The sequence below is a fragment of the Poecilia mexicana genome, unplaced genomic scaffold (genome assembly GCF_051168715.1).
Source record: "Poecilia mexicana isolate PSO_F unplaced genomic scaffold, ASM5116871v1 scaffold_12, whole genome shotgun sequence".
Classification (NCBI taxonomy): domain Eukaryota; kingdom Metazoa; phylum Chordata; class Actinopteri; order Cyprinodontiformes; family Poeciliidae; genus Poecilia; species Poecilia mexicana.
In genome coordinates this window covers 8,812,710-8,834,096 of record NW_028263381.1, presented here as the reverse complement: position 1 = coordinate 8,834,096, position 21,387 = coordinate 8,812,710, and the positions used below count along the sequence as shown (strand labels likewise).

At 41.7% G+C, this 21,387-nt stretch overlaps 1 protein-coding gene across 3 annotated transcripts; it reads right to left on the bottom strand.

The window, feature by feature from the left end:
* Positions 1 to 8: 8 nt before the first annotated feature.
* On the bottom strand, positions 9 to 17,283 carry sec16a (SEC16 homolog A, endoplasmic reticulum export factor). 3 transcript variants are annotated; one of them, XM_015009006.2, is made up of 32 exons: positions 17,213 to 17,283; positions 13,063 to 15,397; positions 11,923 to 12,459; positions 11,681 to 11,832; positions 10,727 to 10,815; positions 10,503 to 10,608; positions 10,177 to 10,375; positions 9,853 to 10,036; positions 9,606 to 9,748; positions 9,304 to 9,365; positions 8,946 to 9,084; positions 8,613 to 8,855; positions 8,428 to 8,525; positions 8,258 to 8,339; positions 8,036 to 8,153; positions 7,805 to 7,916; positions 7,624 to 7,729; positions 7,367 to 7,507; positions 7,164 to 7,277; positions 6,738 to 6,939; positions 6,191 to 6,648; positions 5,390 to 5,434; positions 4,987 to 5,151; positions 4,832 to 4,906; positions 4,684 to 4,740; positions 4,472 to 4,592; positions 4,209 to 4,346; positions 3,809 to 3,891; positions 3,236 to 3,307; positions 2,809 to 2,868; positions 1,268 to 1,336; positions 9 to 1,139 (listed from the first exon to the last, which is right to left on the bottom strand). In XM_015009006.2, the coding sequence occupies exons 2-32, from the start codon at positions 15,325 to 15,327 to the stop codon at positions 1,068 to 1,070; spliced, it is 6,507 nt and encodes a 2,168-aa protein (XP_014864492.2). In that variant the 5' UTR covers positions 15,328 to 15,397; positions 17,213 to 17,283; the 3' UTR covers positions 9 to 1,067. The 3 variants fall into 3 exon arrangements, with proteins under 3 accessions (XP_014864492.2, XP_014864489.2, XP_014864491.2); XM_015009003.2 differs by having other exon boundaries at positions 11,923 to 15,397; XM_015009005.2 differs by lacking the exon at positions 2,809 to 2,868 and having other exon boundaries at positions 11,923 to 15,397.
* Positions 17,284 to 21,387: the final 4,104 nt, after the last annotated feature.

Here is a 21,387-nt window from a genome sequence, read left to right as displayed (position 1 = left end):
GCTCACGGTTCACAATTTTAAAGATTTATTGGTATGCAGAAGCAGGTGATACAAACGATTAGATTGTGATTGTAATTTTTTCAATCAATAATGCATCTGGTCAAAGCCTATTTGGAAAAAAACAAACAAAAAAAATTTGTTAAATCTTCTCACACGCGCACGCACACCTTTTATGTCTACATGTCATAAATACAATCAATCTGATATACAAATATTTGGATAGATTCATTTTCTGCAATATTTAAAATTCCTCTTGAATTCTGGTTCCTGTTAGTTCAACAAACTTCCCTCCGTTTGAAGCCGTCAGCTCAGAACTTTGAGATAACCGTGGACAAAAAAAAAAAACACCCTCTGAGATCTTTGAAGGCGAACAAGTAAGTTGGGGGCTTGGGGGGCGAAGGGTTAAATAAATACCTGAAGGAAGCAGCGATCAATCCCTGCATACTTCTCTTTCTTAAATCATCCAACATGCTTCGCACATCAAGACCAAACAAGCAAATCATCACATAAGTTGCCACCTCTAGCATGAAGGCTGCTTATAGAAATCTCCAGTATGAAATTAAAAAGATGCCTTCATGTATCCTTCACACATCCGCCCAGACATCTAGAGCACAACGGGACGCTGGGTGATCAGTGTTTTTATCTGGCAGCTTTAGTGGAGCAAGACGTGGACACAAATTATGCCGACATGAACACACAGTTTGTTTGTTTGTGTGTGTGTGTGTGTGAGTGAATGTACCCATGATGCAAATCGTTTTTCGACCCCCTGTTTGGTTTCAGGAATAAGCCCTTCAAGGAAACGCTGTGCTTGTTACAAACACACACCAGCGACACCTACTGGGCTGATGAAGGTATAAGGGGGAAAAAAAAAAAAAAAAAAAAAAAAAACAGTGGTTAAGCTGTTTGGATGAAAACCCACATGATGGGATCAAGCTTTTCAAATGAAGGCCAAAGGAGGAGTTCTTAAGACATAGAGCAGTATGTCCATGTGCTTCGTTTACTTCCAGGTAGAATCTCATTTTTGTCCATTTAGTCTATTAATTTCATTTCTCCGTTGAGGGGGATGTTTACTTGTACACTGGGTACTGGCGCTGGCCCAACCGGCTAGGTCGCTGTCCCCCTCCCGATGGTGCACTTGTCTGGGAAAGAGAGAGAAGACATTCAGATGGGACATCATGTGAACAAACGGGGAAAAAAAAACAAAAAAAAAAAAACAAACAACAACATGGCAGACAGACCAAATAAAAGATGCTGTTAAAAACCACACCTGTGAAAACTGCGTAGGGTTATAAAAAGTGACGCCTCCTGCGGGTGCAGTCCCCTGGTTGGGATGACTCTGTCCAGGAAAAAGCAGAGGTACTTTGGTACTTCGATGTTGACACATTGATTCACAACAAATTGCCAGGGGGGAAAGTGGAAAGACGATGCAGACTGGATCCACGGTGAGGCACCTTCACAAACCACTGTTAATGCGTATTTCAGTAGCCATGCAAACTAGATGCTAGGGTTAGAGCAACTCTCCTAGGACAACTTTAAACGTTACATTTAAACCACTGCATCAATCTCCAGCATCACTGACTCTGATCATTTAATGGACTTTTTTTTTTTCTTTCAAGCAAACTGAGGATATTGAATAGGGTCCCGCTAACATTGTGTAGTGAGCACGTTGGCTTAAAAAGTATTCCCACCGTTTGCATTTTATTTTTCGCATTACAACGTCAAACTTTTATGTATTTTAGTAGGGGTTTTTGTGTGATAAATTAAAAAAGTAGTGAATATCAGTGAAACAGAGGGAATTCTGAGGAAGTTCTTCAACATTTACTGAATCTTGGTATGAATTCAGTTGTTCTATGAAGGAATCACAGACAACGTGTGAAGAAACAGCACCGAGAAGCTCAAACAGGTCAGGAAGTTTAAAGTTTCATCAATGTATAAGACAATACAGCACAGTTTCATTTATCTTATAGCTGTATGGCAGAGTTTAACGAGGATGGACAGAGGTAAATAAAGGAAGATGCTGCAAGTGAAGCTGTTTTGGGCTACAAAAGTCTTGAGTCTGAACAGAACAGCAATCCGAAACATCCAGTCAAAGAGAAAGTATATGCACACATGACAATCTACATCGAAGAGACAAAGACGTGAGACTTGAAAGTTACTGCTCACAGATGCTCTCTGTCAATCTGACTAAGCTGGAGCTATGTCGCTAAGAAGAATAAAAAAATAAATAAATAAAATCACTCTATATGTGCAAAACTGGAAAACATCCTAAAAGCAAACAACTTCTAGCTGCAACTGCAGTGAAGGATGTTTCTACAAAGTTTTTCCTGAGGAGAGATGAATGGAGATGCACACAGCGCTTTTCAGATTTGTTATTTATAGCTTATTCTGATACATTTTACTATTCTTCCGCATCTCATTTACTATTTTTTCCTATTACACGTAACCCATAAGATTCAATTGGACAGGTTTGACGTTGTAATGTGGGAATACGAAAATATATACGTGTTTCAGCCCCACTACAGCTGTCAGAACATTTTTTTGACCCCATAAGAATGTGCTGTGAATCAAATTTCATAGCAGCTGCCAGCTACTATTGCAATAACTTTCTTCCTTTAGCATGCTTTCTTAAATAGACAGAGCGGAGGTGGTAATGCTGGAGACAGCAGGCGGTAACAAACAGGCAGACGTTCTGGGGCTGATGCTCAGCAAAGCGTTGGATGTAAATGGTGAAGTTTTAACGATGAGATGCTACAGAACAGAAACAGGAAGATGCTGGCAGGGCATTGTTTAAGTACAGACTAGAAGTACCTGGTTTAAATGCTGACTCACTTCGCGTGATAAAGAACTCATTGAGCTAGAACGTGACAGCTAAAGAAAACAAGTAGGAAGGGAACAAAAAGAGAAAAAAAATCCCATCACCCCGTATTAATCATCTTTCATGCACTTGATTAGATCAATTTCCACAATCAAGTTAAAACTAAGTAAACGAGCATTAAACAACTGTAGTTCTTAGAAAACACCACATTGATGGAATTATATTACAGAGACACATGGAATAGAAATTATAGTAATTAACCAGGCATTCAGAGCATGAGAAAGATGAGAGTTAAGGTTGGTGTGCATGCATCCTCGAGTCTTCTCTTACAAGAACTTAAAAAAAGCAAACTATGCAGACAGGCCTTATGTCATTGTGCCATAAAGCATAAAGTCCATTACATGGACAGATGGATCTTACCTCTCCTGACTGTGACCCATCTGGAACAGGAGGACCTTCTGGGGCTGGTGGTAACAGCGTGGGGTTGAACACCTGAGCCGGTCAAAAGATTCAGGATGAGTAAAACTGCAACTCTGAACCTTAAAACTTGGATTTCCATCGTGATATTTAGAAGGATTTCAAGTTTTACTGCAGTCTAAATAACTATTGAGATAAGATAGTGAAATATCTACATTATTAAAGTATAATTCCAGGTGGCTATGCACATTTTAATGTTACAACTCCATACTTTTCCAGAAAACTTATTCCATTTTTTCATCTACTTTTAAAGTACAAATACAATAGTTCACTTTCTGATACACAGCAGATATTCCAAAGTACGTTAGGCCTTAAACACTGAAATAGACACAAAAAAAAAACCAAAACAAAAAAAAACACATTGGTTGACTCACTGATGAGAATAATGTCTAGAAATACAAAAGTTTCCCCCTACTCCATCCTGATCCAGACATGGAAAATAATTGAAATTTTCATCCACTCCCAGACTGCATATGAACGCAGGATGTTGTGCAAATGTTTAAAAGCCAAAGGAACCTGTGGGGCAGCGCTGCTGCTTGGTGAATTCTGCTCTTGATTTCCACCTTCACTGCCTTCTAGAGGCTGCTGGTCACTGGGAGCTTCACATAAAGAGAGAAACAGAAAATATTTCATTTTGTATTAGTTTTATTAGCTTTTTTCAGCTTATCAACAAAAAACTGAGAAGAAAAGATTCTTAAGTTTCACTGTGGTCTTGAATTTGGGCAAAACAAAAAAAGCTTGAAGGAGCGACACATCTCATCTGTCATCTAGTTACATTTGAAGAATTTTGAACTCTTCAAATAAAAGTTAAGCTACAATGTTAAAAAACAGCAAAAAAAAAAGTTTTTACTTATGTTAAAGTCTGAGATGTTTTTAAATGTTCTTGGTTCGCTCATTGTACTTTCATGACACACACCTGAGCTAGGCACAAACAGGTTGGCAGGCATGGGCATGGGGGCCAAAGGAGCAAATAGGTCCACAGGAGCCGGGGCCACTCCGCTTGGCTTAGCTGTTCCGCTCGGGTTCAGAACGTCCACATATCTGCTCCTAGTGCCTGAGAAGACACAAACAGTCAAACAAATTGCAACTAAGGATTTAAAAGATACATGGTATCCATAAATATCTGCCCTGAAAAGTATGAGGCTGAGTCAAATTTCCACTCTCTACTGTGCATCTTACCTGCTTTTCTGGAAAACATGTTGACGGTAGACCCAGCACCTGGAGGAGCAGTGGGCCCCCCAGGACCAGGCATCTGAGGCATCTTGGGAAAACCGGTTGGAGGTGGAGGAGGAGGCTTACTCTAACAGAATAAAAACAAAGCCATCAAAAAAAAAAAAAAAAGGCTTGTTTAAGATTTGTATTTTTAAAATATCCATTTGTTAACCACTGACCTCTTCTTCAGGCTCATTCAGGTCAACCCATCTATTTTTCTTTTCATCCCAAACAATCTGGCAACAATAAACACATGAACCCACAGATTGGTAAAGAACAGTTCTAGAGTTAAGGTTGGAGGAAATAAAATAAGCACATATAACTTACAGAAGGATTTTTATCATCTGGCAAGTGAGCCTCATTTTTCCTCTTCCCAAAGGGCCAAAATGACCAGCCTTTACTCTGTTTGCATGGAAAGGAAGCGCTGTGTTAAACAATGTAGCAGCGCAGTCTGCAGCTTTTGAAATTGTGTGAAAGTGAACCTTTTCTGGAGAATCCTTCTTGGCTTTCCTGGCCTCCTCTTTGCGTGGCTGTTCGGGAATCGAGGGCGGAGGTGGAGAGGCCTGTTTTACAGCAGAGTTGCTCCGCTCTCTTCCACCGGAGTGAGTGGAGGATTCAGAGGCCCTGCGAGAGCTGCGTCCAGATGGCTGGAAAACAAGATATTCTGATAAGAACACGCTTTGATACACTCTTGCATTTACATAACAAATGAAGTATTTAGTAGATAAATCTAAGGGCTTCACCACACAATAGTGAAACCAGGTAATTTTAGTGAGTAATAATCATCTCAGTGGAATTTAATATGTTTCGAGATATTAAGCTCTGGTGTTAAATGTCAATGTTACTTCTATATTCAGTTTCCTCAGCCAGGATGCACCAACATACCAAATGCATTGAAGATTGTGAAGTTGTTCGTGATCTCCTCGGACCCTGTGGAACCAAGCAGACAACAAGTTAAGCATTTCCTCTTGTATTAGTGGTTTCCAACATTTTTGCCACATAGACCAAAATCAAGTTTGTGATCCAGAAATTCAATATATATTTTTATCGAAACGAGAAGATAATTGTATACTGAAACTTGTCATTTTCAATTCAGTTTATTAATTTATACGGCACCGATTCACAACAAATGACATCTAGAGGCACTTTGCAAAACGTAATTTCAATCCAATCATATACACATTCACTCTGATCTTAACAGTAAAATAAGCTCAGTTAATTATTCAACGCAGCTTAAAAAGTTTCTAACTAAGGAAACCCAGAAGACTGCATCCAATCATTGACTAATTTAGAGAGCTGGTATTTCAATAAAATGAATAAAGTCTGACTTTTGTAAGGAAAGGATCTATAAATTATTGTAGATTTGAAACATAAAAAGGGCTTTGCATGTTTGCCTTATTAAAAAAAATTAAAATGGAAAAAAGATCCCTAAATTGTCTAAAATGAATTATTTTTTGTTTCAAATTTCCTTTTTGGAAAATAAAAAAAAAAAACACCAGCTGTACTGAGCCATGTTTGGTAAATGTTTCAACCCCAGTTTTCCTGTGCTGGTGTATAAAGATTGAGCCATCTGTGAATGGGGTCAGAGGCTGCTGTTAATTTAGATCTTGGACAACCCTGTCTCAAAAAAAAAAAAAAAAAACTTATTTTAGGTTGTTTCAGAAGTGCAGGCTGGTAAATACTGACCATGATAGCCATGTGGTCATACAAGTCCATCTGAGGTGTGAAGGAGCTTCTGGGTGGCGAGGACGATATTGGATGTGTGGGATGCATCTCCGGGTTGGGTGGGAGGGGCTGCTCCATGGGGGCCATATGTCCAGGAGAGGGAGGCATGTGCTGGGGCATCTGAAAAGGTGGGTGAGTCATTTGAACAGGTGAATGTGGCACCTGTGAGGGAAGCATGCGAGGCGACATTTGGCCCTCTTGTGGTGGGGGCACAAAATGCTGGTGTGCCCCGGGATAGGCCTGCTCATGTTGAGGGTGGAAGGGGGGGTGGGCGACGCCACCAGGATCCTGTGGAGGGAATCCAGGCATGGGGATTTGGCCCGGTGGTCCACTGGGGGTCACGGGGTAGAACTGGGGCACATCGCTTGAGGGTGGGAGCTGAGCTGGAGCCGCCCCCTCGTGGAGAATGGAGGAGGGAGCTGGAAGGAAGTGAAAGAGATTCAATCTATCTGCCAGCACGAAGAGCTAATCACATACAGGGCAAAAGTTTGAACACATTCACACACACCTGGAGGCATCAACTGCACCGCCAGCGGTTGAGGCCCAGGCATCAATGAGCTCATGAGCTGGTTGTCGGGGGCCTGGCCGTCCACTTCCAGAGGCAAGCTGTAAGGCTCATGTGGACTCTGGGGCTCCAAGTCTGAACTTTCGCTGATGCAGTCAAACTGTGCAGGAGTACTTCTGTCCCTGTTGTATGTAATCACACCAGTCTTACAAAAGGAGAGAGAGAAGAAATCATCAAATATGTTAATTGTTTAAAATTCACATGGTTTGTTTAAGTCAATCTAAATCTGCTGAACTTCTGAAAAATAAAACCTTATATCAAATTTTTTTGAAGAAATTTATCATTACATAGCTCCCTGTTGGAACTAGCAAGAAATGTCTGGAATTATATTATGCCACAAGGTGACGTAGAACCGTTGCTCTTCCTCACCCTGATCTGTCCATCCAGCTGTTTGAGGCGGATCAGCCACTCAGGCTCAATGAACAGCTCCTGCTCAGGTCTTTCCTTTAGTTGCGGATCAAAGAACCGCAACTTTTCTGACATCTTTAAGCAAAGAGAAAGTAAATAAATAAATCACATGTGGCAAAGAGTAAAATATAAAAAGATATGGAAAGCAAGGAACAACTACAAACCTGTATGATCTGGCTGATGAGCACAGGGGAGTAGTAGGAGGCATGCATGAGGACCGTCTTTGCGATAACTTCACAGTAATGAAAAGCTTGGGCAGACAGGCCTGATTCAGCCAGTCGGCATGCATAGATTAATTTGAACACCTGATGGAGGACAGAAAGAGAGAGAATATAGTCTTCAGATATTTTATTTACAATGTAATCATGAATGTAAAAACGTATGAGATACACTGAACAGGCTTCTAAAAATAAACACCCACCTGGAAGTTGGGTAGTGAACAAGGCTGGGAGCCCAGGGACTGAGCGTACTCATAGGCCTCCGTCCTCTGGATTGCTTCATTGGTGGCAAACTGATTAAAGGCCAAACTGAAGGCAAGAGACAGTGTTAAATGTCTGGCTTGTTTCAGTTTATGTCAAAAGGCTTGGCTGTTTTGGGCTAACCTGTGGTTGGATCCAATCAACACCAACTTGGTGCTCTTCTTGGTGTAAACCCCCAGGCCAACTTGGGCCATCAGGTAGCAGAAGTGAGCAGCGTCAGTCAGCCCTTTAGAAGCTTTGCCAAAGCAGAAAAAAAATGGTCAAAAATGTTAGGAATGAAGCTACCAGCTGCTATTAATGTCAATAAAGTTTAAACAACTCCCACTGGATAGAGGCTTAATAAAATAATCGTACCCAGAGTGTCACCCATAGTGGTGATAGTGCGAGTGTCCAAGTCCATGTTGTGTGTTAGGTTTGAGAGGACCATGGCCAGATGGGGGCGCCAGTCACCCCACTTCTCCTCTCCACAGCACTGCATATGTGGGGAAAAAAGAAACTTTCCATTTAGATAGCTGGAAAATCATTGTCAACAGCTTCTTCAGCGCCCCAGTTTAAAAACAGGCCGTAAGGACGAACCGTAGCTGAAGCAGGCATTCTCCCTGACATCAGCTGGTACATTGTTTGGAGAGGGTCATTCATGGGCAAACTATTGGCAAACCTGAAGACGAAAACAACATTTTAATGATTTCAATGACATTTTAAAACCATAATTATAGGTTCAGAAACTTCAACTTCCGCTACTTCACCTTGTCATGACACGTGCATGTGTCCTGTTGTCCATCTTACTAGCCAACAGCAGGGCGTGACCCCAGAGACCTCCTTTCATGGCTGCTTCAAGTGCATCCTTTTTTCACAATACAAAGAATAAAATGTGTCAGATCTGTTCGGCTTAAAATACTTACGTCATTTTGCTAATCACTGTATCTCCTACCTTTTTGCGCCCAAACAGAAGCAGCTCTCTGAAGCGCTCCGTTTCCTTGCCAACGTTCTCCGGGACGATCATGAAAGTGTCGGACAGGAGGGACAGCGGTCCAGCTCCAGGCTCCTCTTCCGCTCGTGCAAGAGGTTCATTGTTGAAATCAATCAAGTTGGCTTCGTTGGGACTCTTGCCAGGCAACCAGACAGAGCGATGCTCCTTCAGCAGGAGGTCAGCGATGTCTGTGCCGACCACAGTCTGAGGAAATGGAAAACAACAATAAGACCAAATTTTAATCAAATAATAATTGTTCTGGTAGATTTACAGCTGCAGACAACACAGACTCACCCCATTCTGTCTGCAAAGCAGCACAATGAAGTCCCAGAGCAGGCGGGCAGAGTCTCTGTCCAGCAAGTTGTTGTCACGGGAACACTCCATTGCTTTGTTTTGAGAGAATTTTATCACATCAACCTTGTGGGTCTCCTCCCTGTAGGCAGGACAGAAAACGTTAGGATATATGTTTCATTACAAAAACCTAACCTGCAGCAAAAAAGTTGAATTTTCAATGTTGTTTGAACGCAACATTCTGCTTTTTTTGTTACACTACTTTGCACTGAAAAACTGAAGTCTGGTTCTTTAAGGAGTTTACTTTCACCAAGATTCTGTGAAGTATTTGAGATGGAGAAAACTAGAAAAATACACTTACTTAATCAGAGGTCCAGGGAAACCTCGCAGCTCAGCCTGATCTGCGGTGTCCTGCAGCATCGTCTAAAAGGAGAAGCAGAAGATAAAATAATACATAACATAATCTTTACATTATTTTCTGCTCACAATAGTGTAAAATGTTTGTATCTCCAAAAAGGAGATAGAAACTAATTTAGGAATGCCTACTTTATGATTAATGCATAATGATATAACGTAACTTAATGTGTGCTGAAATTTAAACCTTAAAAGCTCTGTACAAAACAATAAGTAAAAGCTTTTTACAATTTTTTACAGTAAATGTACCTCCATGTTGTGGATCTCAACCAGAGCAGGCTGCCCAGCTGAGGGGAGATTGGGCAAGACTTGGATCAGATGACCTCCAGGTCCAAAGCGAGCACAACGATGGGGCATGGTAAACTTTTCTGGGGTTGCAGGACGAGGGGGAGCTGAAAGGGAAACAATGGCTACCGTGTAATTAAGTGAGATATAATAAAGACAAAAACGCTTTAAAAAATATATATTCTCCAAAAACTGAGTTTTGTAAGATTACGTTGCTCTGGTGCAATCCAGGTACTGTCTGCAGTGTACTCTGAGGGATACATGTACTGGCTGTAGTTCTGAGTAGCGTCCGTTTGATTTGGATACTGGCCATAAGAGTAGTCCACAGGGAGAGTGGATTGTGTTGTGTCATAAACTGCAGACACCAAGTCAGGCTGGCTCCTGTACACCTGGCTCTGCAATTGAAGTGGACAAATAAAAAAAGAGTTGAGAACAAGGTGGCAGAAGATCCAGGTCCCATAAATTGAAACAAACAAAAAACTAAGCAGCTTTTTTTTTATTGCCTATGAAATAAAAAGCAGCCATGACAGTTCACCTGCTGCGACCGTGAGCTGAAGCTGCTTTGTCTGCTGTGATGACTGGTGGAGCTGTGCACGCTGTGTGCCGACCGCTCGCTGTGCACGCTGTGCCTGTCAAAGTCGTCGCCGTAAGCATCTCTCCCGCGCACGTTGTCGTCATCAAAACTGCGATCATATCCAGGATAGTACATCCATTGGGCGTCGTAGACATCTTTCCTGTGAGAGAACCCATAAAACACTCAGCAGGAGTAAACTGATAGGACTCATGCATAGCTACGCTGCTTTACATCTTTTTGTCTTCATTGTACTTTTTACTAAAATGCACAGTTTTAATAACGCATACCCGGGCTGATTATAGTAGCCGTTTCTGTACGTCTCATTGTAATAAGACCAATAGGACTGATCATAGTATCCTCTGTATCGTCGGTCGTATTGTCCGTAGTTGTATCCTTTTAAAACAAAAAACGGGAGGAAAAAAAAGAAGATAATTGACAAATACATGGCATTTTTTCTTTAATAAATCATTGTCAAATTGACATTGTATTAGCAAATATGTGTAGCTCATACCTCTATAGTCATAGCGCTTGGGGTAATCTGCATAATATTCACCGTAGGCACTTCGGTTTTGCCGTTGGTAATCTTCGGAATAACCTTGCCTGAAGGACAACACAAGGTGATATTTCACAGGACCAATACAACACATGAAATTGAAACATGCACAGAGTGTTATTTCAACATGGAAAACCAAACGTGATGCTGCAATTAGCAGCCTTGTGTGTGTGCTGACTAAACACCGACAATAAATGATTTCAAAGAAAGGATGCAAAACAAATAATCAATGCAATTTCTGTTTTTGCATTAAAAATGCATAAAAGACCACCCGGAAATGGAATGTTTGTCGTTTCATATTTGCGGTTATTAAAATACACACTTTGGATGGCAATAAGATATTGAGGCTGTTGGATGGAGTCTCACTTCAGCAAATTCACACACTTGACACAGCGGTAACAGTGTGCATTAATTTCTAACTTCAATTTCCTAAAAATGTGCAGACCTTATTAAGTATTTATTCATTGGAGTCAAAGGTAAAGTGGAGAGCAGACTGTTGCTTACATGGATTACAGCTTCAAATATGATCTGACTGAATAGACTGTAAATATAGAAATATTTGCACATTTCTTACTTTTTAAATTATTTTTATAAATTATAGTCATTCATTTGTTTTTCTAAAAGATTTTTTATATCAACATTTACATTAATTTGCCAGTTGTTCAGTTGCAGGAAAACAAAAATCATAAGCATTGTATTATCGAAAATATCATTTAAGAATAATTGATATTACTGTGCAACTTATGTGATTAATTGATTAAATGCATTGCGACAGGCTTAATGATGGTACACCATTCTACCTCAGAAAAACAAAGTAGTGACATTTTTTTCCAACAATTCTGACTTTTAATTATTGAATTGAAGAAGATTGTGAATGTTAGATGCTGAAGCAAGACTGACTGCTTCACTAACCTGGATGAAGGCCGGTCTGAGTACTGACTAGCCCTTGAGTTGGGTCGCTCCGACTGCGGTTCTCTGTATTGATAGTTTGGATCATGGTAACCTGGGTTCTGCCCATCATATCTGCCATACCAAGGATCTCCTCTGCCTCGGTAGTTTGCATCCTAACAGGAAAGCATTAAAATACTGATTAATAAAGAGGGACATACAACAGTTGCTCATTAATGATGGTCCAAAATCGTCTCAACACTTACTTGATAATACTGCTGCACTCTTGGATCTCCAGGTGGAGGTGGATACTGGCCTGGAGGATACTGTCCTCTGCTATCTGGGTATTCTCCATAGTTTCCATAGTAGCTGCTGTACATCTGTCCAGATCCAGGAGGAGGAGGATGCACATAGTCTTGATGGCTGCCTGCAGAGGAGGGTGGTCGGGGAGCTTCAGCTGGAACTGCTTGGGGATCCCCTGGAGGTACGGCCCCCTGTGTGCCTGGGGGGCACACCCCAGGAGCGGCAGGAGGAGGAGCATTCCCTCCAGCAGGTCCTTGTGCCGGAGTTGAATATTGACCATGAGAAGGCTGGGCTCCACTGACAGGAACAGCAGGAGCATCCCTCTGTCCCTGCAATGCAACTTGAGAATTGGATGTCTTAGGAGGTTCACTTTGAGTCTGCTGAGTGTTTGGAGCAGCTGGAGGTGGTCCTGGTGGAGCTTGTGAGGTGGATGTAGAAACTGCTGTCTGGATAGAGAGAGTCCCTCCATCTCTTACTCCCTGCTGAGCATCCTTGGTGACCTGCAGGTAAAATCCATTACTAGACTGTGACGACTCATGCAAAGACAACGGCTGGCCGTATGCCTGGCTCTGGCTGTGTGATTGGTGCATAGAAAAATCAAGCAGTTCGTAGTTTAATGTCTGATTATGGTTAGAGACAGAAGCAGTCACGAGAGAAACGGGCTGTGAATTAACAGTAGAATGGCTTTCTGCCCCCAATGATTGGCCCCTTGAAAGAGGAGGGTGGACAGGTTGAGAGAGTGGTGGAGTTGTGATTTCTGAAGTTGCTCCAACTGTTTTGTCGCGAGTCAGATTGAGCGGACCCTGATTAGGAGCGGAGGAACAGAAAGCCGCGGACCCAGAGGAAAAGAGCGGATTTTGCTTAGAAGGTAGGGCTGATGGTTGAGAGATACTGGCACCAAGCCCTTGTGTGGGAGGTCTTTCGGGGGACACAACTTCTCCATGATTAGTCTGAGTGGATGACGGAGTAGGAATGCTGGGGGGAATCACGCTGTAATTGGATACAGGCGGGGCAATTAAAACGGGCTGATGAAGTGAGCTAGACACGAGCAGAGATGCGTAACCCAGGCCGCTTTGAGAGTCAACTGGCTCCGCATCACTCACCTTTGGAGGGTTTTCTAGGTTCTCTGAATGCTGTTGAGAAGCTGTCTGAGCTCTCTGCGAGGCCTGCAGGTCCAGCGGACAATCCTCTGGTGGCTGAATGACGTCAGCACTGGGTTCTCTTAATGGGGCCAAAACTGTGAGGGCCGCAGGGGCAAGGAGGATGTTGGTACCCAAGCTCGTAGGGTCGCTCTGAGCCCACAGAGTAGTGGCCGGACTCTCGCAGGGCCGATTGGCCCCAAAAGCACGAGATGAAGGTCGAGAATGAGGATGTACCACTGAGTGTGTTTGACTGGATAATCCATCGCCGGGAGCAGAAGATGGAGCTTGTCCAGGCCCAAAAATGTTCTCCATATTGTCTGGCGGCTGCTCCAAGTTACCAGATGTGGAATCAGAACCTCCTTCAGCGACCATTTTAGCCCTGTCGACTTCAGCAGGACGCACTCCAACACTATGTGAACGTACGGGTTCAAACGAGCTGTTAGCGCTTGCTTGGAAAATCCCAGTTGGTTTTGGTGGGCTAGGCGTGGGGTGCCACATATGCTCTACTGTACCTTGCACACCTACATCGCCACTTGGAGATGTATCTATCTGCTCAAAGTAGCCTCCGGCAGCAGCGGCGGCGGCGGCAGCAGCAGAAGAGGCATTAAGATTATCGGCAAGACGAGGGCTTTCCTGCTGAATAAAGGTACCTTCGACTCCCTGGTGCCGTCGGGAGCCGGTTCCACTTCCATGGCTCAAATTGCTGTAGTTGGATGACACACTCGCAGATCTCATTGGTCTTGGGATTGAATCTGGAGTTTCCAGGTTGGGTCCTGTTTCAAACTGGTCAACTGGGTTACATGCAGCAATAGCAGCAGCAGCACTGCTGCTGGATTCGTTGGGTAAAACTTCCTGGTTTGGAACACACTCCAAATTTTCCACGTGGTCAAAGTCATTATCCGGGAGCTTCTGGATGTGCCCCTGTAAAGGATGACTGCTTTCATTCATATAGGGAAGGCGTGAATGATCGGGAACAGACACTCCTTGGTAATCTACGGTCAGATCTGAATGACTACTATGAGATGGTGGGTTGCTGTTATGCTGAAAAGATGCAGCAACACCATTTAATGTTTTATTCCTCTCATCAGCAAGCGTTTCCTCGTTTTCCACATCACTCCCTTTGAAGAACATCGAGATTGTACCAGACTCTTGACCGTATGCATCTGTGGCAGGAACAGAACTTGGAACAGGTTGACTGACAGGACCATGCCCCGTACTGGAAACATGAGGAGATCCAGCAGACTCTGTAGGTGGCTGAGGATGGCTCGAGCCGGTACCCATTTGGTGGTAGCCGGAGTCCTGCACTGGTTGGTTGAACCACAAGTCATGGGGCGCAGAGCTCTGACTGAAATAACTCTGGGTTTGGAAATGTGAGTTGAGGTGCTGGGGTCCATTTGGGTCAGGCAACAAAGAGCTGGCAGCTGCTACAGGGTTCTGGAGAGGAGCAGGGGGGTGAATTTGGGGATGTCCAGAGTAAGCTGGAGGGGTGGGGGCATTGTGGTGGGGTGACTGGCTGTGGGAGGGGTACATCTGGGTCTGTGGTGGTATATTTGAGGGCCGTGCTGGTGGATCAACAGTTGGTTGGAAATAGTTTTGAACTGAGGGAGGCCGGCTTGAGTGATCAGGAGCCCACTGAGTAGATGAAGATGACAGTGGAAGGGGTTGAAAAGGCAAAGGATGGCCAAGATGTTGTGCCTGAAAATCCTGGTTAAAAAGTGTATTACTAGGTGCTGGTGACATATGTGATGAATCTGTGGACATAGTTGCAGTTGGATCTCTTGAATTAAAATAGTCCTGTTCACTATTAGCTGATGCATATCCTGTGGGACTTGGAGATGGGAAAACACCAGCAGATGGAGTACCCTGAGGGGTGAATAAAGTTACCCCTGACAGAGGTTGTGCTAGGGGACCAGCCACTGCAGCTGGAACATTTTCAAGCAACTGCGGTTGTGGAGGGAGTCCAGAACCAAGCTGAGAATACATGGCATTAGGTGGAGTTTGCATTTGTGGTGGGCTGCTGTTAGGTATTATAGGAAGACCACCTGCAGCCATTGGGGGTTGAGCTCTGCCAAAAGCAAAAGGGTCCGTTATGGGCTGTGTAGGAGGCGGCATAGTAGCTGTCACTGCTGTCGCATGCTTCTGAGGCCTTATCCTGCCTGTCATATTAGGCATAGAGGCTCGCGGTGGTCCAGCCCGAGGAGGTCCAGCCCGGGGGATTGGTTGCATGTCTGCACAGCAAGTCCAATGACCAGGTCACTCTGAAAGATGTCACTGAAGAGACTGAAGTCAGGCGTAGCTGTAAGAAGTAAAGGAAAGAGTTCAGGGTTAATAAAAGCAGCACATGTTCCTTTGAAGGGACATTACCACACCTTTATTTGTGTAAAAAGTACAACGTGGCAGCTTCTACATCAGAAAGTGTTTCAGCTACGTACACGTCCTCTCTGCATCGCCCCTTTAACTTATCTCATGCATGTTAAGGAAAAGCATACTTAAATAACCTGCTATGCACAAAAACAGTGATTTTAAGAGAAGGAAGTTTTCACTTTTCCTTGATATATTAAAATTTAAACATACTTCAAAGAAATCTTGTAGAAATATGAAAAATCACATCCCTATTCAGAGGCTAAGAAGACAATGGCAGCTAACTATTTTGTTAGTTAGTTGCAACTATATGCTTGTAGAGTAGACACATTTGCAATTGATGTTGCTCATCATGTAGTTGTAATGGCCCCAACATTTTAAAAATACTATCAACTGCAATCAAAACAAAACTGGTTAATGAAGTACTGATTTCCTCCTACAGAATTTCACAAAAAAAGTTTTAAAAAGTGAGCTGAAAAAAGCCTTACTTCTGCTTTCTGTATTTTTAATTAAACAAGAATAGAGTTGACTGACAGGCATGATCAAGAACAATGGGGAATAAGAAATCTATGAGATTTCAGTAAAACAATATGACAAATGCCTTATGTGATGTCATCAGAGGTATGTGTGTTTTTTGGGAGGGTGAATTTTAGCTTCAGTAAATGAATTACACCACCATAGCAAAACACATAAACACTGACCACGTCACATTGTTAGGTAAAATCTGCATCTTAACCAAGACTGATTCATCTAAAAGAAAAGTACAATGATTTTAAGTACTGCATAGGGATGAACAGCAATATTGTTTTTAATATGAATCCATTAAATTGGAATTAGCTCTGCATATCACCAGATAAACAAAGCGAAAGCAATCACTGACTCAAAAAGCACTGACAATTAGACAACAAAGTGCCCTTAGATTAATAAATCTATGTGATCTTACAATAATACATGCAATGAACTTTGACTTCGTTTAAATCCTATCATTTGTTATTGTGCATCTGTCACATGGAAGCTAAGAAGATCTACGTGAATATGCTAAGCTAGAGAGGAGGATCAATAACAGCCACATCTCACAAGGAAGGTAAGTAGGTTCAGTCAGTCGGAAGAGCGATCCTAGATTTTTCAGATGATCAGGTTACAAATTTATAAAGAACAACCAGGTAGGCTAGCGATAGCTATGTTAAAACTCGAAGTTCCAAAAAGTCCAAAAGTTAGCTGCAAACTTGCAACTTGTCACCGATAGCTGGAATTAGCTATTACATAACCGAGGCTAGCTCTCTTTGGTCAGGCTCGACATTAAGTTACCGTTACACATAAAGCTGCCTTAGAGGAAGGGTCCAGAGAGTGCTCTGGCTCAACAGCTAACAGAAACGCTACATGTCCACAGCGGCACACAGCAAAAATACCAACATTATACATTAGCTTATATGGGGCAACGTCGAGCAAGAAGACGGACATCGTGTTGTTGTCGTACCAACTCTTCCGTGACAGGATAACACACGGCTAAGTTACGAGTCCCTAGACAATCCTAGGGTGATTTAACAGGTTCACTGCCTGGACAGCTAGCCTTAGCATCGCTGCTTAGTTAGCACCGCCAGCTAACTAGCCTATGCTAACTAAAGGGTAACAGTGTAATTCCACTTAGGGACACGACATTAAAACCCTTGTAGTACAACTTTGTTAACTGCGCTAAATGACTAATATTACACAATGTCAAAAACATTCATATATAAAAGTACGTTCTTACAAATATGCAGGACTGTAAGTCTCACACAACGCCACCATCTTCAATGAACACATCCTACTAGGCTACGTGTACAAGCTCCGTCACGGCCCAAACAACAATTACGTCCAAACGGGGCGGAGCTTGTTAGACTCCTGCGTGAATGAGCAAAAAGGAATACTCATTTATAAATGAATTATACTGAGTTATACATGCCAGTGTGTTTAAATGATTTACTACAAATTAAGTCTTTCAGAGACGTATTTATTAATGTATTTATTTTTCATACCGTCGTGATTATCAATATGTTATCAATAATGAGGAAGAAACTGCTAACACGGCAGTTATCCAGTCAGTAACCCCCCTCACAAGCAAGTTCATTATGAAAGAAACTATGAGTGTTGTCTCCAAACATAGTAATAGAAAGTTAGGTGGAAGGAAAAAGTATGGTAGAAAAGGATGCACAGCCTTGGCGGGGGAGGGGGAGGAGGATTATGAAGCAAAAACTATTGGGGAGACAAGACTTGATTTGCAGCTAAAGTCAGGACGTTAAGGGCTACCACACACATATCCATGACATGGGCTAGCTGTCAGGTTCCTTATCTTAAGTCAATCCTGAACCAGCAGCAATGTGAGAAGTGTCTTGCTTGGGCTGAGGAGAAAATTAAGTAAACTGCTCATCAGTGGTGCAAACTCCTCATCTAAGGTTAAAGTAAGTTTTGCATTTTATTTGGAAATCAAAGTTCCATAGTCTTGAGGACAAATGAGGCGGTACAGCTTGATATTCCCGAAAGTTTTCAATGACATTGATGATTTGGGAAGCCATGTCATCAGATCGTGTTTCATCAGGTCCAAAACTGGCTATTGTTATATACATGAAAGCTTTAGAGCACTTTACACTTCCCTTTACACTTGCTGGGGCTTTATAGTCAAAAGTGCTAATACATGGGTCAATGTGTGATATAATTTATATAATTTAAACAAACTCACCTGACCTGAACCCAAGAGAGAATCTATACAGGTTTTAAAGGTGAATATGAGGGATACTAGACCTTTCTGTGAATGGCCAAAGGCCACCATTAAAAACCGGGGTTTCAGCATTTCAACAGGCTGATAATCTCCATGCAAAATTGTACTGATACCATTTCAGTTGTTGAGTACTATATACAGTACATGGGCACATTTTCAAATGATGCATTTGTGCAATTAACATATCTTTTATATTGATGCTAACCTTCCAGACCCCTCAGGTCTTCTGGTTCTGGTCTGCTCTGCATCCCCAGAACCAGAACCAAACGAGGAGAAGCAGCATTCAGCTTCTATGCACCACGAATCTGGAACAAACTTCCAGAAAACTGTAAAACAGCTGAAACACTGACTTCCTTAAAATCTCGACTAAAAACCCACCTGTTTAGAGTTGCTTTTGAAATGTAATCAATTACGAATTTAACGATGGCACTTGACTTACTGTAATGTTTTGATTGTTGATTCTATGTTGCATGACTTTGTGTTTTTGTGTTAGCTATGACGGAAAGCACTTTGAAACATTCACATTAGCACATTTTACATTGTTGCTAAAATGTGCTATGCAAATAAAATTTGATTTATTGATTGATTAAGAAATGTTTCAGTTTTCTGAGAAAGTGAAGTTTGAGTTTCTATTAGTTATAAGTCAATTGTCAAATTTAATATAATAAATGACTGAAATATTTCAGTGTGTGTAATAAATTAATGAAATTTAACTTTCCATGTTTTGAGTTGAATTACTGAAGTAAAGTAAACTTTAAATCACTTTCTAATTTATTATGACGCACCTAAAATGCAAGTATCCATGTTCTGTGATGCATTCTGAAAACCACATTTAACCACTAGGGGGAGTAAAATGCCCACTTATGACATTTAGAACCTGAACAATCCTGAACTTTTGGTAGCGTTTACTTTCCGTTTTAGTTTGGTTAGAGCAGTGTTTTTCATCTTTTTTTGAGTGAAGGTACATTATTTTAATTGAAAAAATCTCGAGGCACACCATCAACCAAAAATGTAAACATTTCTTATTTCAAATTACCCTTAACAATGTAGTCTTAAATTTACAGAAGTTGTAGAAAACATCAAAGTGTTTTACAAACTAATCCACAAGCATTCTTTAAGCTGGAATACAGAAAATCATTCTTATTCTGAAAGAAGCAATAATATTTGTTAAAGATTTTACTTCATATTCACTGTTACAATATGAAGAGTTGCATGTACAAAATGTCAATATCTGTATATTTTACCCACTTACTGTGAAACCTCTGCATGTTTGGATGAAAACAGAGCTGATTTCCTGGCAGAAATTGAAGAAAGACAAAGCTCTTCCTTAACAGCTCTCAGTCTTTCTCGGTTTTTAGTTTTTATAGTAGCCAGGCTTGAGAAGCTCACTTCACAGAGACATGTTGTGGGAAATGGACCCATGTTCTTTCCAACTACTGCTGAGCTTCACTGTCTTTTCCATCACTGTTGTCACAGTCTTGCTAGATACAATGCTCTCACCGCTACCTGTAACGTTCATGCATCACTAATTCTCTTGTTTTAATGTAAAATGCTCTGTACCTACTGCCATCTACTGGTAAGAAAATTACATGATTACGCCGCTAGTCACTGCTACAGCAGAGACACTCGAAGATTGCATTATTTGCAGATAATTAATCGATTTTCAAAAAATCTTTAAAGACCAATTACTGTATTTTTCAGACTATAGATCGCACCATACTATGAGCCGCACCTTCAAAAAAAAAAAAAACAAAAAAAAAACTGGAAACCGCTCCGGGCTATAAGCAGCTGGTATCTCTGCTGCTCTCGGTTTTCCATAATGACCCAGCAGAGGGCAGCAGAGGGCTGCGTCCTAATAAATCTGCTGGACGTAGTAAGGACGCAGTCCTCCTCTCCAAAGCCGAACCATGATTTCGTTCACCCCGAGTTTACGTGCAGCGGCTCTATTTCCATCCTGTAATGCCAGATCAATACTCCTCAACTTAAAAGCTGCATCATATGAGTTTGAAAACATTTCTCATTCGTGCCTGTTGCTAGCATGTGCTTGTTCTAAATGAAAATTAGCGCGTTCTTCTTTGATTTACAATTTTGACTTCGAATGATTCACTTCATGCTAAAGAGCCCCCTGGTGGTTGAAGAAAAATCCACAGAAAAGCCGCCCAGGGCTAAGCCGCATGGTTCAAAGCTTAGGAAAAAAGTAGCAGCTTGTAGTCTGGCAAATACTACCGAAGGTGAAATTGGATCATTTCCACGGCACACCTGTCGATCACTCACGGCACACTAGTGTGCCGCGGCACAGTGGTTGAAAAAACACAGGTTTAGAGCAGTGGTTCTTAACCTTTTTTGAGGTACCGAACCCACCAGTTTCATATGCGCATTCACTGAACCCTTCTGTAGTGATAAGTTAATATGATTCTCCCCCCCCCCCCAAATTCAAGACATAGGGTTGACCCAACTAGAGTCTAGTTGGGTCACCCCAAGATCACTAAGTCTTAGAGTCTCTGAGAACAGTTCTTCAAAATATAGTAGGTGTTTTCAGCAAAGTTGAGTTGACTGTCCAGGAACAACCCAAGGTATTTAAAATTTGCCACAGTTTCAACAAGTTGGCCATCGAGAGAAACTGGAACCACTTTAAAGTCTTGTTTAGATCATTTAATTAGCTCTACATTCTTAAGAGAATGAAAAAGTAATAATAAATAATAAAGACTTTGCGGTATTCTGATTTAGTAATGTAATTATATTAGTTGTGTTACCACCCCCACACCACTAGAGGCAGTACCAGTACAACACGACTAAGGAGCAGATTTTCCATCGAACCCAGGTTATGAACCACTGGTTTAGAGCCTTGATGTCATGGTGGCTTATTTCCACTTATGTGGTGAAAAATATTGCATGGAGAAAAAAATTTTTTTTGTGATGTATTGATGCTTCGAGCTAAACTGGCTGTATATGAAGTAGTGGGCAAGAAGCATGCTCATTGAGAGTTTAGGTTGTCACATTTTAGTTGAAGAGCCATATAAGTGGCGCAAAAATATTCACAAATAAACTCATGTTTAATCTATTTATAATAATTATTCATTTTAATTCTTACATTATTATTTGCATTAAATTCTTTTCAATGTTAAGGTTGCAAAGAATAAGCCAATATTATTTATAAAGCATATTGTACA